Raw genomic sequence first — 15,905 nt, 5'->3', positions numbered from 1 at the left:
CTGTGCTGTATGATGTGTTAGCCTCTCTGCAGAATTTACTGAAAGGTTTCTTATGTGGCTTAGTGTTTTCCCTGCTCCACTCATCACAACAACTGGACTGTTTTCATGGCTTTGACAGGAGCATTAATGAATCTGTGGGATGGAGTAAATTTATGCAGTAATTACTATTTAATGATCAATTAACAGAGCAAGGGGAAATAAATTTTCTCAATTCTGAGTATTAACATGTCAAAATAATTTACTTTGAGTCATAAGTTTGAAAGCCTGGGATTTGATATCAAATAACAATTTTATTTTTTAAAGTACCAATAATGTCTATTAGATGGAGCAAGTTAAGTCCCCTGATTGCTATCCAAAAACTCCACCCCAGAGAATATCAGTGAGAACAATATTGGGTTGCCCATGATACCCCTGTCTTGACAGCAACTAATGAACTAGGCTTTCACTTAAAGAATGGCCACATAACTTGATTTCAGATTACCAACTTTAGGAGAAGATTAGGAGCAGAGGGAAGACGGGTGATTCCAGATGCAAATGATGTGCCTCAGTCCTAGCTATCCTGTGATAAAACTTCCAGGATTAAGTTCAATTACTGACCTCACTTCTACAAGCATAGAGCAGGAGAATCAGTTCAGGCTTGGGGTTTCTACCTACTGTATTGTCCAAGCCGTGGTACTTGGTTTCCGGTCTGAAACAAGTATTTGGCGAAATTAAATCAGATACCCACGAGAAATAGTATCAAAATTCTCACAGGAGCTTATCTCTGCAAATTCTTGCATGTCTAATAAGAGAAATCCTCATTCCCATAAACCCATACTTACCATGGCTAACCTAGCTAGCCTTCATCACACTTTGCTGTTCCAATTTCATATCCTATCTAGATTCTGCTGTTTATCAACTAACCTGCTCACCACCAATTCCTCAGTCTCAGTCAGGTAGCTCATCAGAATTCCATCCCATTTTCAAACAATGACTAACCTATGTTAATAAGTGTTTGAATGTGGTGTGGCCACTTTTCATCATCACACGTTTTAGGAGCTACTGCAATTTTGCAAATCTTTCCATTCCCTGTCCCCAAGTCAGTTCATAAAACATGCAAACTCCACACAGACCACACTCCACACTCTCCCAAATTAGCCTGGCTGTTCCAGACTCACTGAACTGGAGGATGCAATCACATCTTTTAAGAGTTGTACTGACCAGTTTCCATCACTATGTGGGGCTCTAATAAAAGGAATATAGGGGCCAGAAATTACTGGCAGCGTAATGGTGAGTTCACAGTGTTCTGCAAAGACATTACAGCAGGAGGCCATCCAGCCCATCATGTCCATGTTGACTCTGAGTAGAGCAATCCAGTCAGTCCAATTCCCCCCACCAACTCTATCCCCATCATCCTGCAACTTTACTTTCCACAAACATTCACTTAATTTCCTTTTTGAGATCCCTCCCCATCTGACCTCCCAGTCCCATACTGGCAATGAGTTCTCAGGCTTCACCCAATCTAGTCCCACCTGCCAGCACCCAGCCCATACCCCTTCAGACCCTTCCTATCCATATACCCATCCAAATGCCTTTTAAAAGTTGTAATTGTACCAGACTCCACCACTTCCTCTGGCAGCTCATTCCATACATATATCAAATCTCTCCGGCATCAAGGAAACAACCCCAGCGCCTTTGAACCAACCCTGCAGCCAAAATCCACCATCCCGAGAACCACTGTGCCAAAGTTTCACTGGATCTGCAGCCAAACCAGGACCCTAGCCTTCTTAGAATCTGGTGATCAGAACTGTATACACTGTTCTAATTGTACCCTAACCAAAGCAACCGTGAGTTTATGGCACCTGCCATTATTAATAAAGATAAGATTACTGTGGTTGACAATATTGATGTATACATAACCTGGCAATTCATGATATCAGAAGGGCTACGCCAAAAAATGTGAATTGTCATAAATTGCTGATTGCTATTTATCCTCATAAAACTAAAGCTTGAGATTAAACTCTCTGTGAGCATCAAGAAATTGCTGGACTTGTGCTGTGAATATGAATGGATCTCATTGAGTTCTTGTAGTTAATGTCATAAGGATACTGTTGGTGATGTGATTATAGGTCTAATATGAAACTCAACCTTGCTGGTCTAAAAATTTAAGCCATAGAGTCTCAGTCTTTTTTTTGTAAATTTTAAGTTTCCATTTTGTCTCCCCCTCTTAATTCTCTCTCTCATTGTCTCACATTGGGTGGAGAGTCACTGACTCTTAGAAGGATCTTCAGCCCGTCAGGCATTTAAGTGGACACCAACAGGTCTTCCTCCTGACTGTGAACCCAGGAGAATGGCAACCTGTCTGCAGTCACCTCGCCAGGAGTTCCAACACTCAGTTGCACCACAGAAAAGGAGATTGTGCCATCTGCTGGCAGATCTGAGTCTCAGGATCAAGCAGTGTTTTTTTTTCCCCCCACACTACCGCCTAACCGCGGTAGTGCTTATTTTTTCCCCAGCACCCATGGTGTGTGAGCAGGTGTGAGACACAAGGTGCACGAATCTTTATTCAATTTCCACCACCAGGAAGATAAGAAAACACCCGAGTGGCCAGTGACAAGCACTGCCCTTAGAAAGGTGGGTGTTGTCAAGAGTGGCTCATTGAGTAGGGTCATGGGGGGGGGTCAACTGGAGAAGGGGGAGGCTCTTGAGGTCAAAATCTCTTCTCTCTGCTTCTATTTTGTCAGCCATCTTGAATTTGACATACCAAAACCTGTGGAATAAAAGCATATAGTCATTTTTTTAACACAAAACCTACATTTACATAGTGCCATTAAAGTACAGTAAAAAGTGTGATCCATGGCAGCATCTTACTAATGTCCTTTAGGTTAGGGAAGGAAATCTGCTACCTTTGTCTGGTCTGGCCTAGAGGTGATTCCAGACCCATAGCTATGGGGTTTATTCTTAACTGCCCTCTAAAAATGGTTTATCAACCTACTCGTATCCAAAGCAATTAAGGATGGGCAATAAATGGGCGGCACGGTGGCACAGTGGTTAGCACTGCAGCCTCTCAGCGCCAGAGACCCAGGTTCAATTCCCGCCTCAGGCGACTCTCTGTGTGGAGTTTGCACATTTTCCCGTGTCTGCGTGGGTTTCCTCCGGGTGCTCTGGTTTCCTCCCACAATCCAAAAATGTGCAGGTTAGGTGAATTGGCCATGCTAAATTGCCCATAGTGTTAGGTGTAGGGGAATGGGTCTGGGTGGGTTGCACTTCGGCAGGTTGGTGTGGACTTGTTGGGCTGAAGGACCTGTTTCCACACTGTAATCAAATCTAAATCTAAATCAAATGCTGGCCCAGCCAGTGATGCCCACATCCCATATATGCATTTCAAATTACAAAAACCAAGTATTAGATCATATGATGACAAACTTAGTCAAAGTAACCTTTTCTAAGTATCTCAATGGTGTAATGTGCAAACATGTAGGCACGGGTTTTAGAGTCTAAAGCTGATGATGCGAGTGGGCACCAATCATGGGAGCAATTAAAATCTGAGGCCAGAATTAGAGGAGTGGAAATATCTTGCGGGGTTTTTGGGCTTTCATTTTTTAAAACTTTTGTGGCGTATTTCTTGGAATAAAAGCAAAAATTCTGCAAATATTGAAAATCTAAAATGAATACAGTCTGAAAAATAAGTGTCAGAGTGGATTTAAAATGTTAAGTCTATTCTCTCTCCACAGACGCTGCCAGACTTGTTGAGTTTCTCTAGAACTTTCTCTGGGTATGTTTCTTCTGTTGTGAGAATAGATCTATTCAATCAGCATGTTCAAAGATGTTACAACAATACATCGCTGGAGCAGATGCAACTTGAACCAGGTTCTCTTAGCTCGGAGGTCAGGATATTACCACTGTGCCACCGAACCTATTAAAAAAAAACCTTTGCAATTTCCATCTCCAAGAGGGTCAAATAGATATTTTTTTCTCATCAACCTGTTCAACCACACATTTCAAGCGTTACATCTGAAACATTGACTTCTCCATCTCCTGATGCTGCCTGGCTTGCTATGTTCTTCCACCCTCCTGCTTGTCTACCTTGGATTCCAACATCCTAAACACACTTCTGGAACATACAGGACATCAACCCCTGAGTCTCCCGGCTCAGAGGTACAGACACTGACTGTGCCACAGAACTCTTTTAAAAACTTTGCAACTTGCATCGCCAAATGAATAAAGTAGATATTTTCTAACCAACCTGTTCAGAGATGTTGTAACACACCTCTGGAGCAGCCTCCTGGCTCAGCGACACAAAGGTTCCTTTTAAAAATAATATGTTAGCAACTTTCATCACATAGGGTTCTGGACCAAACTGTTCAGAGGTGTCATGACACGCCCTTAGAAACATGAGCCTGGGAATCCTGGCTCAGAAATGCTGATGCCTCTGGGCAGGGGCCAGCTGCAATGCAGTGGAGCGACTCATCCAGCGTAGGGGGCAGCAGCGCTGGCGCTCGGCTTTCCTCTCGTGTTGCTGGGCGGACGTCCCGCTCGGCGGAGGGAGTGAGTGAGTGATGGAGGCAGAGAATGAATGAATGAGTGAGTGAGAGTTGGAGGGAGGAGGTTTTGGTTCTGTATGCGGGGGGGCGGCCTGGGTTTTGGGGATGGGGATTGGGATTAAGGTGGGGGCGGGGAAGCCTGAGGTAGTCCCGGAGGCTACACATCCCCCTCAAGGGCCTCGGGCCTACCTACAACTTTATCCCAAGTGTACACCGCTCCCTGTTCTTTTATCTTTGGGTTAAATCATCTTCAGGAGGGCGTTTGATTTCTTCAGAACGTTAAGTTTGCCTGCTGTGGTTTGAATGCAGTTAAAATATATGATTTTAGTTAAGTTGTATTGATTATGGTATGGAGAAACCACATTTCAGCATGAAACATGCACACAATGTCTTCAATATAATAGTTAAAAATCACACCAGGTTATAGTTCAACAGGTTTAATTGGAAGCACACGAACTTTTGGAGCGCTGGACCTTCATCAGGTCTCCAAATCATGTTCAATATAATAGCACCAGCTTTCGGTGCGCTCTGAAAGCTACTGCTTCCAAGTAAACCTGTTGGACTATAACCTGTGTTCGGTGATTTTTAACTTTGTACACCCTGGTCCACCACTGGCACCTCCTCATCACGTCTTCAGTATAATAAGAGACTGGAAGAACACTCCAGCAATGGTTGTGGGGATAGTACTGAAGATGGAGCGGCTTGGTGGTTAGCCGTGCTGCCTCACAGGAACCTGGGTTTGATTCCAGTCTTGGGTGACTGTGTGAAGTTTGCATGTTCTCCCAGTGTCTGTGTGGGTTTCCTCCAGGTGCTCCGGTTTCCTCCCACAGTCCAAACGTGTGTAGGTTAGGTTCATTAGTTAGGGGTAAATGTAGAATAATAGGGTAGGGGAATGTATCTGGGTGGGTTACTCTTCAGAGGGTCGGTGTGGACTCTTTGGGCCAAATGGCCTGTTTCAACATTGTAGGGATTCTAAAATACATGAAATGTTCACTTCTTCACCTCCTGATGCTGCCAGGCTTGCTGTGTTCTTCCAGCCTCCTGTTTGTCCAATTACTCCTGCATCTGCAGGGTTTTTTTTTAATCTAATCAATATAATAGGAAATGGGTGTGTTTATAAAATCTTTTGGAGCAGTTGCTGTACTTCAGTGTTCAAGAGGCCAAACTTGCAGTCATGTTGTTATCTGCTGGCTGTAGTGTCTTACGCTTCGTTTGTCCATTAGTTTTAGAATCTCAAACAAAATACTGGATATTGGAGGTCTGAAAGTAGAGTAGACATTGGATTTGCAGTGTTAACTGTGTTTCTATCTCTGCAGATGTTGACAAACCAGCACACATTTTATTTGACTCTCACTGCAAGGTGCAATTATTACCAAGCTCTCCATATTTCGGATAAAACAATGGAAAAATGCTAGAGATACTCAGTATGTACTCCTGCATCTGCAGAGAGAAGAACAGATGTAATGTTTCGTGTTCATGACCTTTTGCTAGAAGTGAAAAATTTTAGCGATGTAATGGGGTTTCATTTGAGTACAGATGCAGGGATTAGAATAAAAAAACCAAAGACATATCTAGAGTTATAAATGGGAATTGTAGGACCATTGTCAATAGCTGCAATCTGAAACAGAGTGGGAAACATTTATAGTCTGAAGTTAAACTCGATGTTGAATCCAGAAGACTGTAAAGCACCTACTTGGAAGAAAAGTACTGGTCTTCAACTTCATTGAACAGCTGCAGGAAACCAACGATCATTGAAAATGGGTTGGTGAATAGGTAGCCAGAATTTTGGGGTCACATGGACAGCATGGTGTTCTGTAAGGCAGTCACCCAATTTACTTTTGCTCTTCCTGGTGTAGAGCAGACCACACTGTGCAGTGAATGCAGTGATCTAGATTGAAAGAAGTACAATTCAATCATTCCGTGACTTGGCATAAATGAGTTTGGCATCTTGGTCAGTGAGGATGCAAAAAGATGGTTCTTAAGAAGAGTCATATTGGACTCAAAACACTAATTTTCTTTCTTTAACCACAGATGCTGCCAGAGAAAGATATAAAAGAGACCTAAGGGGCAACAGTTTCATACAGAGGGTGGTACATGTATGGAATGAGCTGCCAGAAGAAGTGGTGGGGGCTGGTACAATTGCAACATTTAAAAGGTATTTGGATGGGTATATGAATAAGAAAGGTTTGGAGAGATATGGGCCGGGTGCTGGCAGATGGGACTAGAGAGGGTTGGAATGTCTGGTCGGCATGGACAGGTTGGACCGAAGGATCTGTTTCCATGCTGTACATCTCTATGACTCTATGACCTGCTGAGTTTCTCCAACATTCTCTAAGGTAGATATAGTCTTTTGCACTTAGCTGGGAGAATGCCTATGCAAGAACTGAAGGTGTTGGGAATAATTTGAAGAGTGAATCTGGGGTTGCAGACTGGACAATTCCCTTTGGAATACTGAAAGTGAAAGTAAGGTGCACTGATTGTGGAGTCACACTTGGGATAGCATACATTGGTCAATTGAATGCAGAGACTTGATGATGTTGAAAAACAAAAGAGACTTTATTTTGTCCAGGTGTCTGCATTTTGACTAGGCTGCAGTTACTGTGAGGAGAAAGTGAGGACTGCAGATGCTGGAGATCAGAGCTGGAAATGTGTTGTTGGAAAAGCGCAGCAGGTCAGACAGCATCCAAGGAACAGGAGAATCGACGTTTCGGGCATAAGCCTTTACTGTGAGGCGAAAATAAGTTGTTTTGTCTAGCAATGATCTGTCACAAAGCAGTATTTCATTGAGAATTGACATTTCAGTCATGCTGCCATTATTATATTCATAACCTACTGAAAACAGCTTGATATAGGAGGCAGGATAACTACATCTTTCAATTGCTGCCGAGTTTTTTAAACAAGAAAACGGTCTTTTTTGTGGGGTGATATTCTTTACAAATTGATTTTTAAAGAATTTGTTTAAAAAGTTCAATTTTTTTCGAAGAATTCACAGGTTTGGAGGAGTTTCCGATTGTATGATCAAGCCATCAAGGATTGCACAGTGTATGGGAACGTAATCTCTCAAAATGGAGCAGGGTAAGTTCCCTTTTGTTTTAAAGACCATATTTTGTGGAATATCTCTGTACAGCATAACTTGAGCATGAGGTGCAGCTTCTGCAGTGCAAGATTTGCTAAATTGCAGGAAGAAATTTGAGTGTAGTTATGTTCTTGTGCAGAAAGCAACAACACTCTCAAGTGAACTTGCTGTTCAAATGCTTCCCTTGGCTGATTACTGCAGGAAGCTTGCTGAACATTGTTGCTTTTATTTTGAAAGGACAATTTGACTTAAAAATATGTTGGTTAATGAATTTTTGTCTGGTACTTGAAGAAATCGAGAGAAAGAACAGAAATAGGTAGTCGCACGATCCTCACCATGTCAGGAGGTCAGCTGACAAAGGAGCAGCACTCTGAAAGCTTGGGATTTCAAATAAACCTGTGGGACTATAACCTGACGTCATGTGAATTCTGATTATGTTAGGACGTCAGCCAACTTGAATCAGACTAAGGATCGACTTTGAGATTATGTGGTCGTGTTACTGCTGCAGGTTCAGTGGAAAGCTTTAATGGTTTTCTGACCTGCACGTTTTGAGCGATACATTAAGGACAATAATGGAAGTTGCTCTGCTCTTGCAAATGTTAGGGTTACTTCATTGAAATCTATTCCAGTTCTTCTTTCACAAAGCTGTTCTTTTCCTGGGTATAGTTACAGTATAGAGGTATTGATGCCTTGTCAGTGTGATGACCCTTGCAGTAACAGCAATACCAATTTGCATTTATATGGAACCTTCCAATTAAAATAAGATCTTTCATGCAAGTATTATCAAACAAAATCTTATACAGACCCTCACTTTGAAATTGCTTTGTGACCTTGCTTTTTTTTTCCCTTGGGGATGTGTTCATCACTGGCATTTTTTTCTTTGCAACTCTAATTGCTCTTGAACTGAATGGTTTGATAGGCCATTTCTGAGGGCACTTAAGGGTTTGAAATTGAGTGTAGGCCAGACCAGATAAGAATGTCAGATTTCATTCCTTTTAGACCATTAGTGAAACTGGTTGCTTTTTTAATGGCAGTCAACAATGGTTTAATGGTAACTAGAATCACTACAGTACGAAAGAAGTCATTCAGCCCACTGAGCCTGCACTGACGATCCAAGAGCATCCAACCCCGAAGCAAACCCTCACCATTTACCATGGCCAACCCACCTAGCCTGTGCATCCCTGGACACTACAGGACAACTTAGCACTGCCAACCCACTGAACCTGTATCACTTTGGACTGTGGGAGGGAACCGGAGCACCCAGAAAAAACTCTTGCAGATGCAGGGAGAACGTGCATTCACAAAGACAGTCACCTGAGGTTAGAATCGAACCTGGTCCCTGGTGCTGTGAGGCAGTAGTGCTAACCACTGAGTCGCTGTGCAGCCCATAAAATAAATTAATGAGAATACTGATGAGTGGGATTAAGAAAATAACGTCACTAATGATCTAGAAAATTTCCTCGAAGAAATACCAGTTGTATGTATGTACTACTGAGACTAATATTCTATTTCATATACCCATGTCCCTAGAATATTATTCTGAGCCAAGAATACTTGATTGCTAATCCACTGACTTCACCTCCAAATTTCTTTCAAATGATCTCCTCTATAAGCACCCTGTTCTCCTATATCATTGACATGCTTGTTAGATCCCAATATGACTCTATGACTGTACTGTATTAACTGTGAACCGTACTTCAGCCACAATTCTATCACCAAACCTGTCTACTTCCACTATCAGAATATTATCTGATGTCACCACTCCTTATCTGTGCCTTTGTCACATCTTGCATTTACTACTCCAAAACTTGGCCACCTGCCCATTTTCCACTTTATGCAAACTTGTGTATATTCAAAACTCAGGGTTCGTACAACCTAATTTGCATCCAGCCTTGTTCACTCTGTGCTAGCTGGCGTATGTTAACTCTTGCCCAGGCAACACAGCTCTCAACAACAACTTTATGTATAAATTAATGAAGCTCCCCAAAGCAGCACACCAAAACATTGTAAAACTAGGTCTAAAGCTACATCAGATATTGTGTAAAACTGCCAATAGCTCAGTCAAAGAGGTACCCTTTTAAGTGGGTCTTAAAGGAGGAAAGAGAGGTAGAGAGGCATGTTGTACTTCAGAGGAATGGATGCTGAAGGTAGGTGCCCTCATGTCTTTTTTCCATCTCTTATTTTATCAGGAATCTCTTACTGCTTGCTTGTGTGTTGGAAGGATTTATAGGTTGATAGTCAACCTGTTTTGACACATTTTAAATGCATGCTCCTTGGTCATCAAGGAATGAATGAATTCAAGTTTGGAGCTTCTGGCTCAGAAACAGGGACATTATCCACGTCACCACAAGACCTCCTCCAGGGAGTTGTATGTGCTCAAATCCTTGAAGGTAACAGGGAAAGTTGGGAAAGATATTTGGGTTCCCAGGCTTTATAAATAGTAGCTTAGATCACCAAAGCAAGAAGGTTATGATGAACGTTTCTGAAATATTAGTTCAGCCTCAGCTAGAGGTTTTTTGTCTGATTCTGGACATCATACTTCAGGAGGGATGTGAAGACTTTAGGTACGTTCAGGAAATACTGAAAGGAATGATTCCAGGTATGGGAGGCTTCAGTTACATAGATAAGCTGGGCTGTTCTGCTTAGAAAAATGGTTGTGAGGGGATTTAACAGAGGTGTTCACGACATGAGGAATTTAGACTGAGTAGGTAGAGAAATTATTTCCACGGATGGAAGAATCAAGAATCAAAGGATACTAATTTGAGGTGATTAGCAAACAAAGCAGTGGTAATAAGGGGAAAAAAAGACATTTTTCAAGCAGCAATTGGTTTGGATCTGGAATTCACTGCCTGAGTGTGATGGAGTTCAGTTGTGATTTTCAAAAGGCAATTGAATCATTACCTAAGGACATAGAAATGAGAGTACTCTGAGGAAAAGATGGGGAAGTAGGTCCAGTTGATTGGCTTTTGCAGAGGACTAGCACAAACACAGTATGCTGAATGGTTTTGTTCTGTGAAATAACTATTATTTGATCTAATGGTTCCTTTAATTTTGTTCTGTAAGCCTCGAGATTCATGCAAAACAATAACTTGAGTGTTTGGTATCAGATTTTTTCTTTCTTTGATTTCCAAATTTCTGACTAAAGGAAATCAGAAGCTCCCATTCTGATTGGGAGAAGGAAGAGCGTGAATTGAGTGCTGGAGAAGGAAGAGCGTGAATTGAGTGCTGGAGAATTTTTCAATTATTCTACTCTCTTGCACTGTTGAGTTCAGTGACTCTTTCCCAACTGTCCTTCCATTAGCATTTCTCATTAAAGTCAATATCCTAAAACAAATATCTAACAGTCAAATAAAAAGATGTTCCTAACGTAAGTTAATCATTGCATAGTTAGGTCATGTGAGTATTGCTGAAAGAGAAGATATTTTGTCAAAGTTTTTCTTCACGCACTGATCAGGACTGTCACTTTAAGCGGAAAATCAAAATTTATACTGCATGAGAGGAAAGTGCAAAATAATTGGCTTTTCTTGGTAGAGATATGGAGCATGCACCCATGAATGATGATTGACAGTTAACTGTCAGGCTATGTTTACACTTTAAACTGTGATGGTTGACTATAATCAGGGCATTTGAAAAATGAACAGATGAACGGTTATTTGAATTGAAAGGCTGCGTACATGTTCTTTCTGCCTTCGAAGACAGGGCCCTTATCCCTTTTCTCCTTTAAGTTGCTCTACCTATATCATTGACCAAGTTTTCACTCACATATCCTATGTCTCAACATTAAAGGTGCTATATAATAAAATGTATTTTATTTATTGATGCCGTAATGGAAGTTTCTAAATTAAGGATTTCACCTTTGAGTTTGGAATTAATTGATTTTTCTGCACTGTGCAGGATCCTGGATTTGTTGTGAGAAGTTGGCAGTTCTTCATGGGGGCTTTCTGTTAGCCAAGAAGCAAAGCCAGCACAATATGCTTTTGGAAATGAAAAAATCTGATTGGACAACCTTAGGGAAACCTATTGTCTGTGCTGTACATGAGATCTGTGATGGAAGGACTGACTTGGCAGAGGATCCTACAGAAACCAAGCACTGGCAGAGGAAAGTACTTGCTTTTGTCTGGGCAAAGCTACTGAACTCTAATGTAACTGGGTCTAATGTTAAGGAGGAATTGGATTCAGATGCTGAACGTGATCGAAGGTGGAAGGAAGACCTCTTCTTTTCAGCGGAAAGCATGATTCCAGAGATAAATCACACTGTTTTATTTGAGATAGTAAAATCACTGGGGGCCTCCGATGTCTTTGTTGAGTTACTTTCAGAATTGCCAGCTGAAGCAAGCTGCCTGGAAATGACTCATTTTGTGGACCATGTTCTTGATGGAACCTGTGATGACGATGTGGCCATGTTTCTAGATGTATGGTGGGAATTAATGAAACAACATGATGGACAAAGGGATGGAATTGTTCAAACATTTGGAGAGGAGGCTAAAAAGTACTTGGCACGTGCGGCTGATGAATTTAGTCATTCATCTAAGAGACTCAAACTAGATCCTGATGTTTCTTCTTTGTTCCCTTCAGTGAGCATGCCTGTAACTTCAAGTGACCTACCCATTCCTTCTCTGCTACTAGATGGTCTTAAGAGATTGAAAAGTCTTATAAATCCTTATATTTATAAGTGTTCTGCCCTAGCAAAGCTGTCAGACATGATACGCAATTCAGTTCTTTCTGAAAATATTGTTGAAGTGTCTACTAAGGTGTATTTGGAGAAATTTGCCAGACTGATTACATTAGGTAATTCTGAGGTCCAAACGTTTCCAGTACCAAAAATATTCATCAGGAATGTGAAAGAGACAGAGAGAGAGCTGAGAGCCACATCTCAGAAGTCTTCATTCCAGCTTCCTGAGGGAGCACTGACAGTAGGGATTGAGTTGCTTGCTGATCTCCTCCACTCATGGGTAAATGAACTCCAAAGCGAGCCTGAGGATGACACTGAAATTCAGAAGAGACACTTGGCTATTTATAGAACAGCAGAAAGTTTAAAACGCTTCCGTGAAATCTGTCCCCTGCTTCAAAAATCCAAGATGGTATCTGAAGATGCCAAAAAAAATCTGTCTGATCTCCTGCTGAATTCAGCCACTTTTGTTCAGCAGATTGGCACGCTCGTGCCTTTAGATGATGCTGCTGCTACAGATAAAGTTAAATTTTCCATTGTTTTGACGATAATTGATAGAAGAATGGAAAGATATGCAGAAATATGTGAAATATTTGCATCTAGTCCTGATTGGGCTTTATCAGCTGATGGTTGGCTTGATTGTCTTGAAAGAAACCAGGACATTTTTCAAGATACTGATATAGTATTGAGGTTAGCTGGAACGCTTAAAGAAGTTTCATCCAGTGGGATCAGTGAAGTGTCAAAGCTGAAACGACTGATGAATATCATTTTAGATTGCTTGACTGCACTGTCAGTTGCTGACAAAAATAAAGCTCTGTTGGGGATCCTGTCAACTTATGATAGCAAAGGCCTCTGTAGAGATGAGGGAGCTTTTAAGGACTGGTTTGAAGAGGAGGTGAACATGGTGTTTAACTGTATTACGCACAGCGAGGCTGCAAAGAACTTTGATAAAGCAGTGAACGCTATTGCAAGAGTTGCTTTTTTAAATCCAGAAGCCACCCTCCAGAAGGCGTGCCACTTGGCTGCAGTGAATCTGGGTGCCCATAAGCTACTTGGCCAGATCCTAAAAAACTTGCCAGCGCTGACCTTTAAGGACAAGCTGTCTTCAGACGGGCTCAATATCTTTGCCAAATGTCTCCTGGAAGCTGCTTGGGATAGCTTTGCCACCACTAAAGGTGAAAATCAATTTCTTGAATTCTTGACATCTCTTATGGAACCAGGAGAAGGAATTAATGAAGAATCCCCAAGTCCTCTCCTCCAGCCAGCAGATGCTACAAAGATATTTGTCCTTCCTTATCTAATGGAAAGCAACTCGAGTATCGGGTTTCCTCTTAAAGTCCTTAACAGTGCTCTAAAGACTCCGTTGACAGATGACGGGACCAAAGAACATTGGCTACTTGCCTGTTGCCCTTTCCCCCTCATTTTTGCTCTTTCTCAACTTCTGGACCGATGCATTTTATGCTGGGAGGAGGACAGCAATAAAACATCAAATCACATTTCTATAGAAACAAAAGGTCTCCTGATTGAGACGTTGAACATAGTTTGTGATGTTGTTGGACAGATCATTTCTAGAAATCCAGATATGTGGTCTACATCTGTTTGTTGGTTGTACAGAAAAACTGAACAGTTGGACTGGACTATGCGTCTTTGGTTAAAAAGTATCTTTGGGGACCATTTCAAATATGAGGTACCTGCCACACTGTTTGAGGTGTGTGATCTTTCTGATGATGGTTGGTCACCACTCAACCTTCCACAGTATGGTCCAGGCACTGGACTTTTGGCATGGGTGGAATGTTGTTGTATCTCTACTAATATGATGGAGTGCATGCTGTCTCATCTAACAATTGATGCTAAAAATGTTGAGGAGATCAATATGTTTAGTAAAGGTTTTCTAATTGCACTGATCCAGGTGCTGCCTTGGTGCAGCTGTAGTGAATGGAAACGCCTCAACCATGTTGTGAACAGCCTTCTGCAGCGCGAATTGCTTCATGTGCCATATACCCTGGAATATGTTCACTATATGCCATTGCTCAACCTCCGACCTTTTGCCCATCACCTACAGTTCTCTCAGCTTTTACTGAGGGCCTTTCAGCTGATCTGCAGTTGTAGCTGCTCTGACTGGCTTCCAGCAGCCGGGTGGAAGTATGTAGCACGACAGTGTGCTGGTAGTATGTCAGACATCTTGGAGTCTCTGAGGTGCAGACTCAAAGAGCACGGAGCTCAGAATCCGGATGGAAGTCAGGAAGCCACTTTTGTTGTCATGCAGCTCTTTTGCCACGTGATTCACATTATGGTAATGATGCCCAGCGGTACGTCTGAGCCCCTCTATTATGTAGCCTTGGAGCTGCTTTCCCAGTATGAGATCCTGACGACGGCCAATTCCACTACATCTGGGCTACTCAGCAAAGTCGATGAAAAACACTTCCTCTATTCCATTGCCGAGAATCTGTCCAGCGAAGAGCAACGTTCTGTACTCCTGCAGAAAATCAGCAAAATCTGTTGAGTTACAAAATCAGAATTTGCTGGAAAATTTCAGCAGGACTGGTAGCATCTGTGGAGAGGAGTCAGTTACTCTTTTGCATTGTGTGACCCTTCTCCAGAACTGATGGTAGCTAGGAAAAGATTGGCTTTTATGCAGAAGATAGAGTTGGGGGCGGAACTGTAGGGAGGTAAAAGTTTACTCCTTACCATTCTTCCCACCCTATCTTCCCGCCTTTTTCCTAGCTACTATCAGTTCAGAAGAAAGGATCACTTGACCCAAAATGTTAACTCTGATCTCTTTCCACAAATGCAACCAGACCTGCTGAGATTTTCCAGCAATTTCTGTTTTTGTTTCTGATTTCCAGCATCCATGGCCTTTTTAAAATCTGTTGAGTAGTTTATGGCTGTCCATGAGCTGCTGGAATTTGGCTTGCAAGAGTGTTTTATTGTATGGAAAAGTTGAATCTTGTTTCAAAGACTCCTGTGCAAGTCCTGCGAAGCAAAGGAAACTCAAAGTTCCAGTGCGCAATTAAATTGAGACTGAATACTGAGTTGTTTATAGCCATCTCCGGACCCTGAGTTGAAATTATAAGGTCTCAGTGTAAATGTTGAGAGTGCAACTCAATGTTTTTATTAAAGTTAATTTCTTTATTTTGCCTTTTTTAAGGGCTTTGTGAGTCCCTGAGCAGCCAAGGTACTGCCCTAGTTGATTTAAAACAAAATCATTCTCCCCCAGATTTTATTTTCCTCCATGGTTTGTAAATATTAAAAAAATCTTCTCAAATTTTGTCTTGTCATGAGATTTTATTTACTATATACCAAATATTCCACTTTTATCATTGAGGACGGGAAATTATTTTGGTGCATTAATTTTGTTGATCCACTGTGGTACAAACAAAAGATCAAGCTGCTTCTTTTGAAATCTGAAAGAAATTCAACTCAATACTACTAAAAACGTAAGTACAAATCTTGATGGAAAACTCTGTTCCCCTGCTCCAAATGGACCTGGTAACTTATGATGGAAATCTTATGGCAGTGATTGAGTGGCGATATCATTCCAAATCAGGATGTGTGACTTTTGGGAGTACGTGAAGGTGGTGGTGTTTCCATGTATCTGCTGTCCTTGGTCATCTAGTTAGAGAGATTACAGATTTTA

At 41.7% G+C, this 15,905-nt stretch overlaps 1 protein-coding gene across 6 annotated transcripts; it reads left to right on the top strand.

Moving 5' to 3' along the window:
- The first annotated feature begins 4,440 nt into the window (after window positions 1–4,440).
- Window positions 4,441–15,037, top strand: gemin4 (gem (nuclear organelle) associated protein 4). 6 transcript variants are annotated; one of them, XM_043718350.1, is made up of 3 exons: window positions 4,441–4,527; window positions 7,507–7,598; window positions 11,494–15,037. In XM_043718350.1, exons 2-3 carry the CDS (start codon window positions 7,589–7,591, stop codon window positions 14,769–14,771), a joined length of 3,288 nt encoding a protein of 1,095 aa, XP_043574285.1. In that variant the 5' UTR covers window positions 4,441–4,527; window positions 7,507–7,588; the 3' UTR covers window positions 14,772–15,037. The 6 variants fall into 6 exon arrangements, with proteins under 6 accessions (XP_043574285.1, XP_043574282.1, XP_043574280.1 ...); XM_043718347.1 differs by having other exon boundaries at window positions 4,453–4,531; XM_043718345.1 differs by having other exon boundaries at window positions 4,464–4,563.
- The last annotated feature ends 868 nt before the right edge of the window (window positions 15,038–15,905 follow it).

This window comes from Chiloscyllium plagiosum, chromosome 28 (assembly GCF_004010195.1).
Source record: "Chiloscyllium plagiosum isolate BGI_BamShark_2017 chromosome 28, ASM401019v2, whole genome shotgun sequence".
NCBI lineage: Eukaryota > Metazoa > Chordata > Chondrichthyes > Orectolobiformes > Hemiscylliidae > Chiloscyllium > Chiloscyllium plagiosum.
The sequence above is the reverse complement of the archived record's forward strand: the minus strand, read 5'-3'. Positions and strand labels throughout refer to the sequence as shown.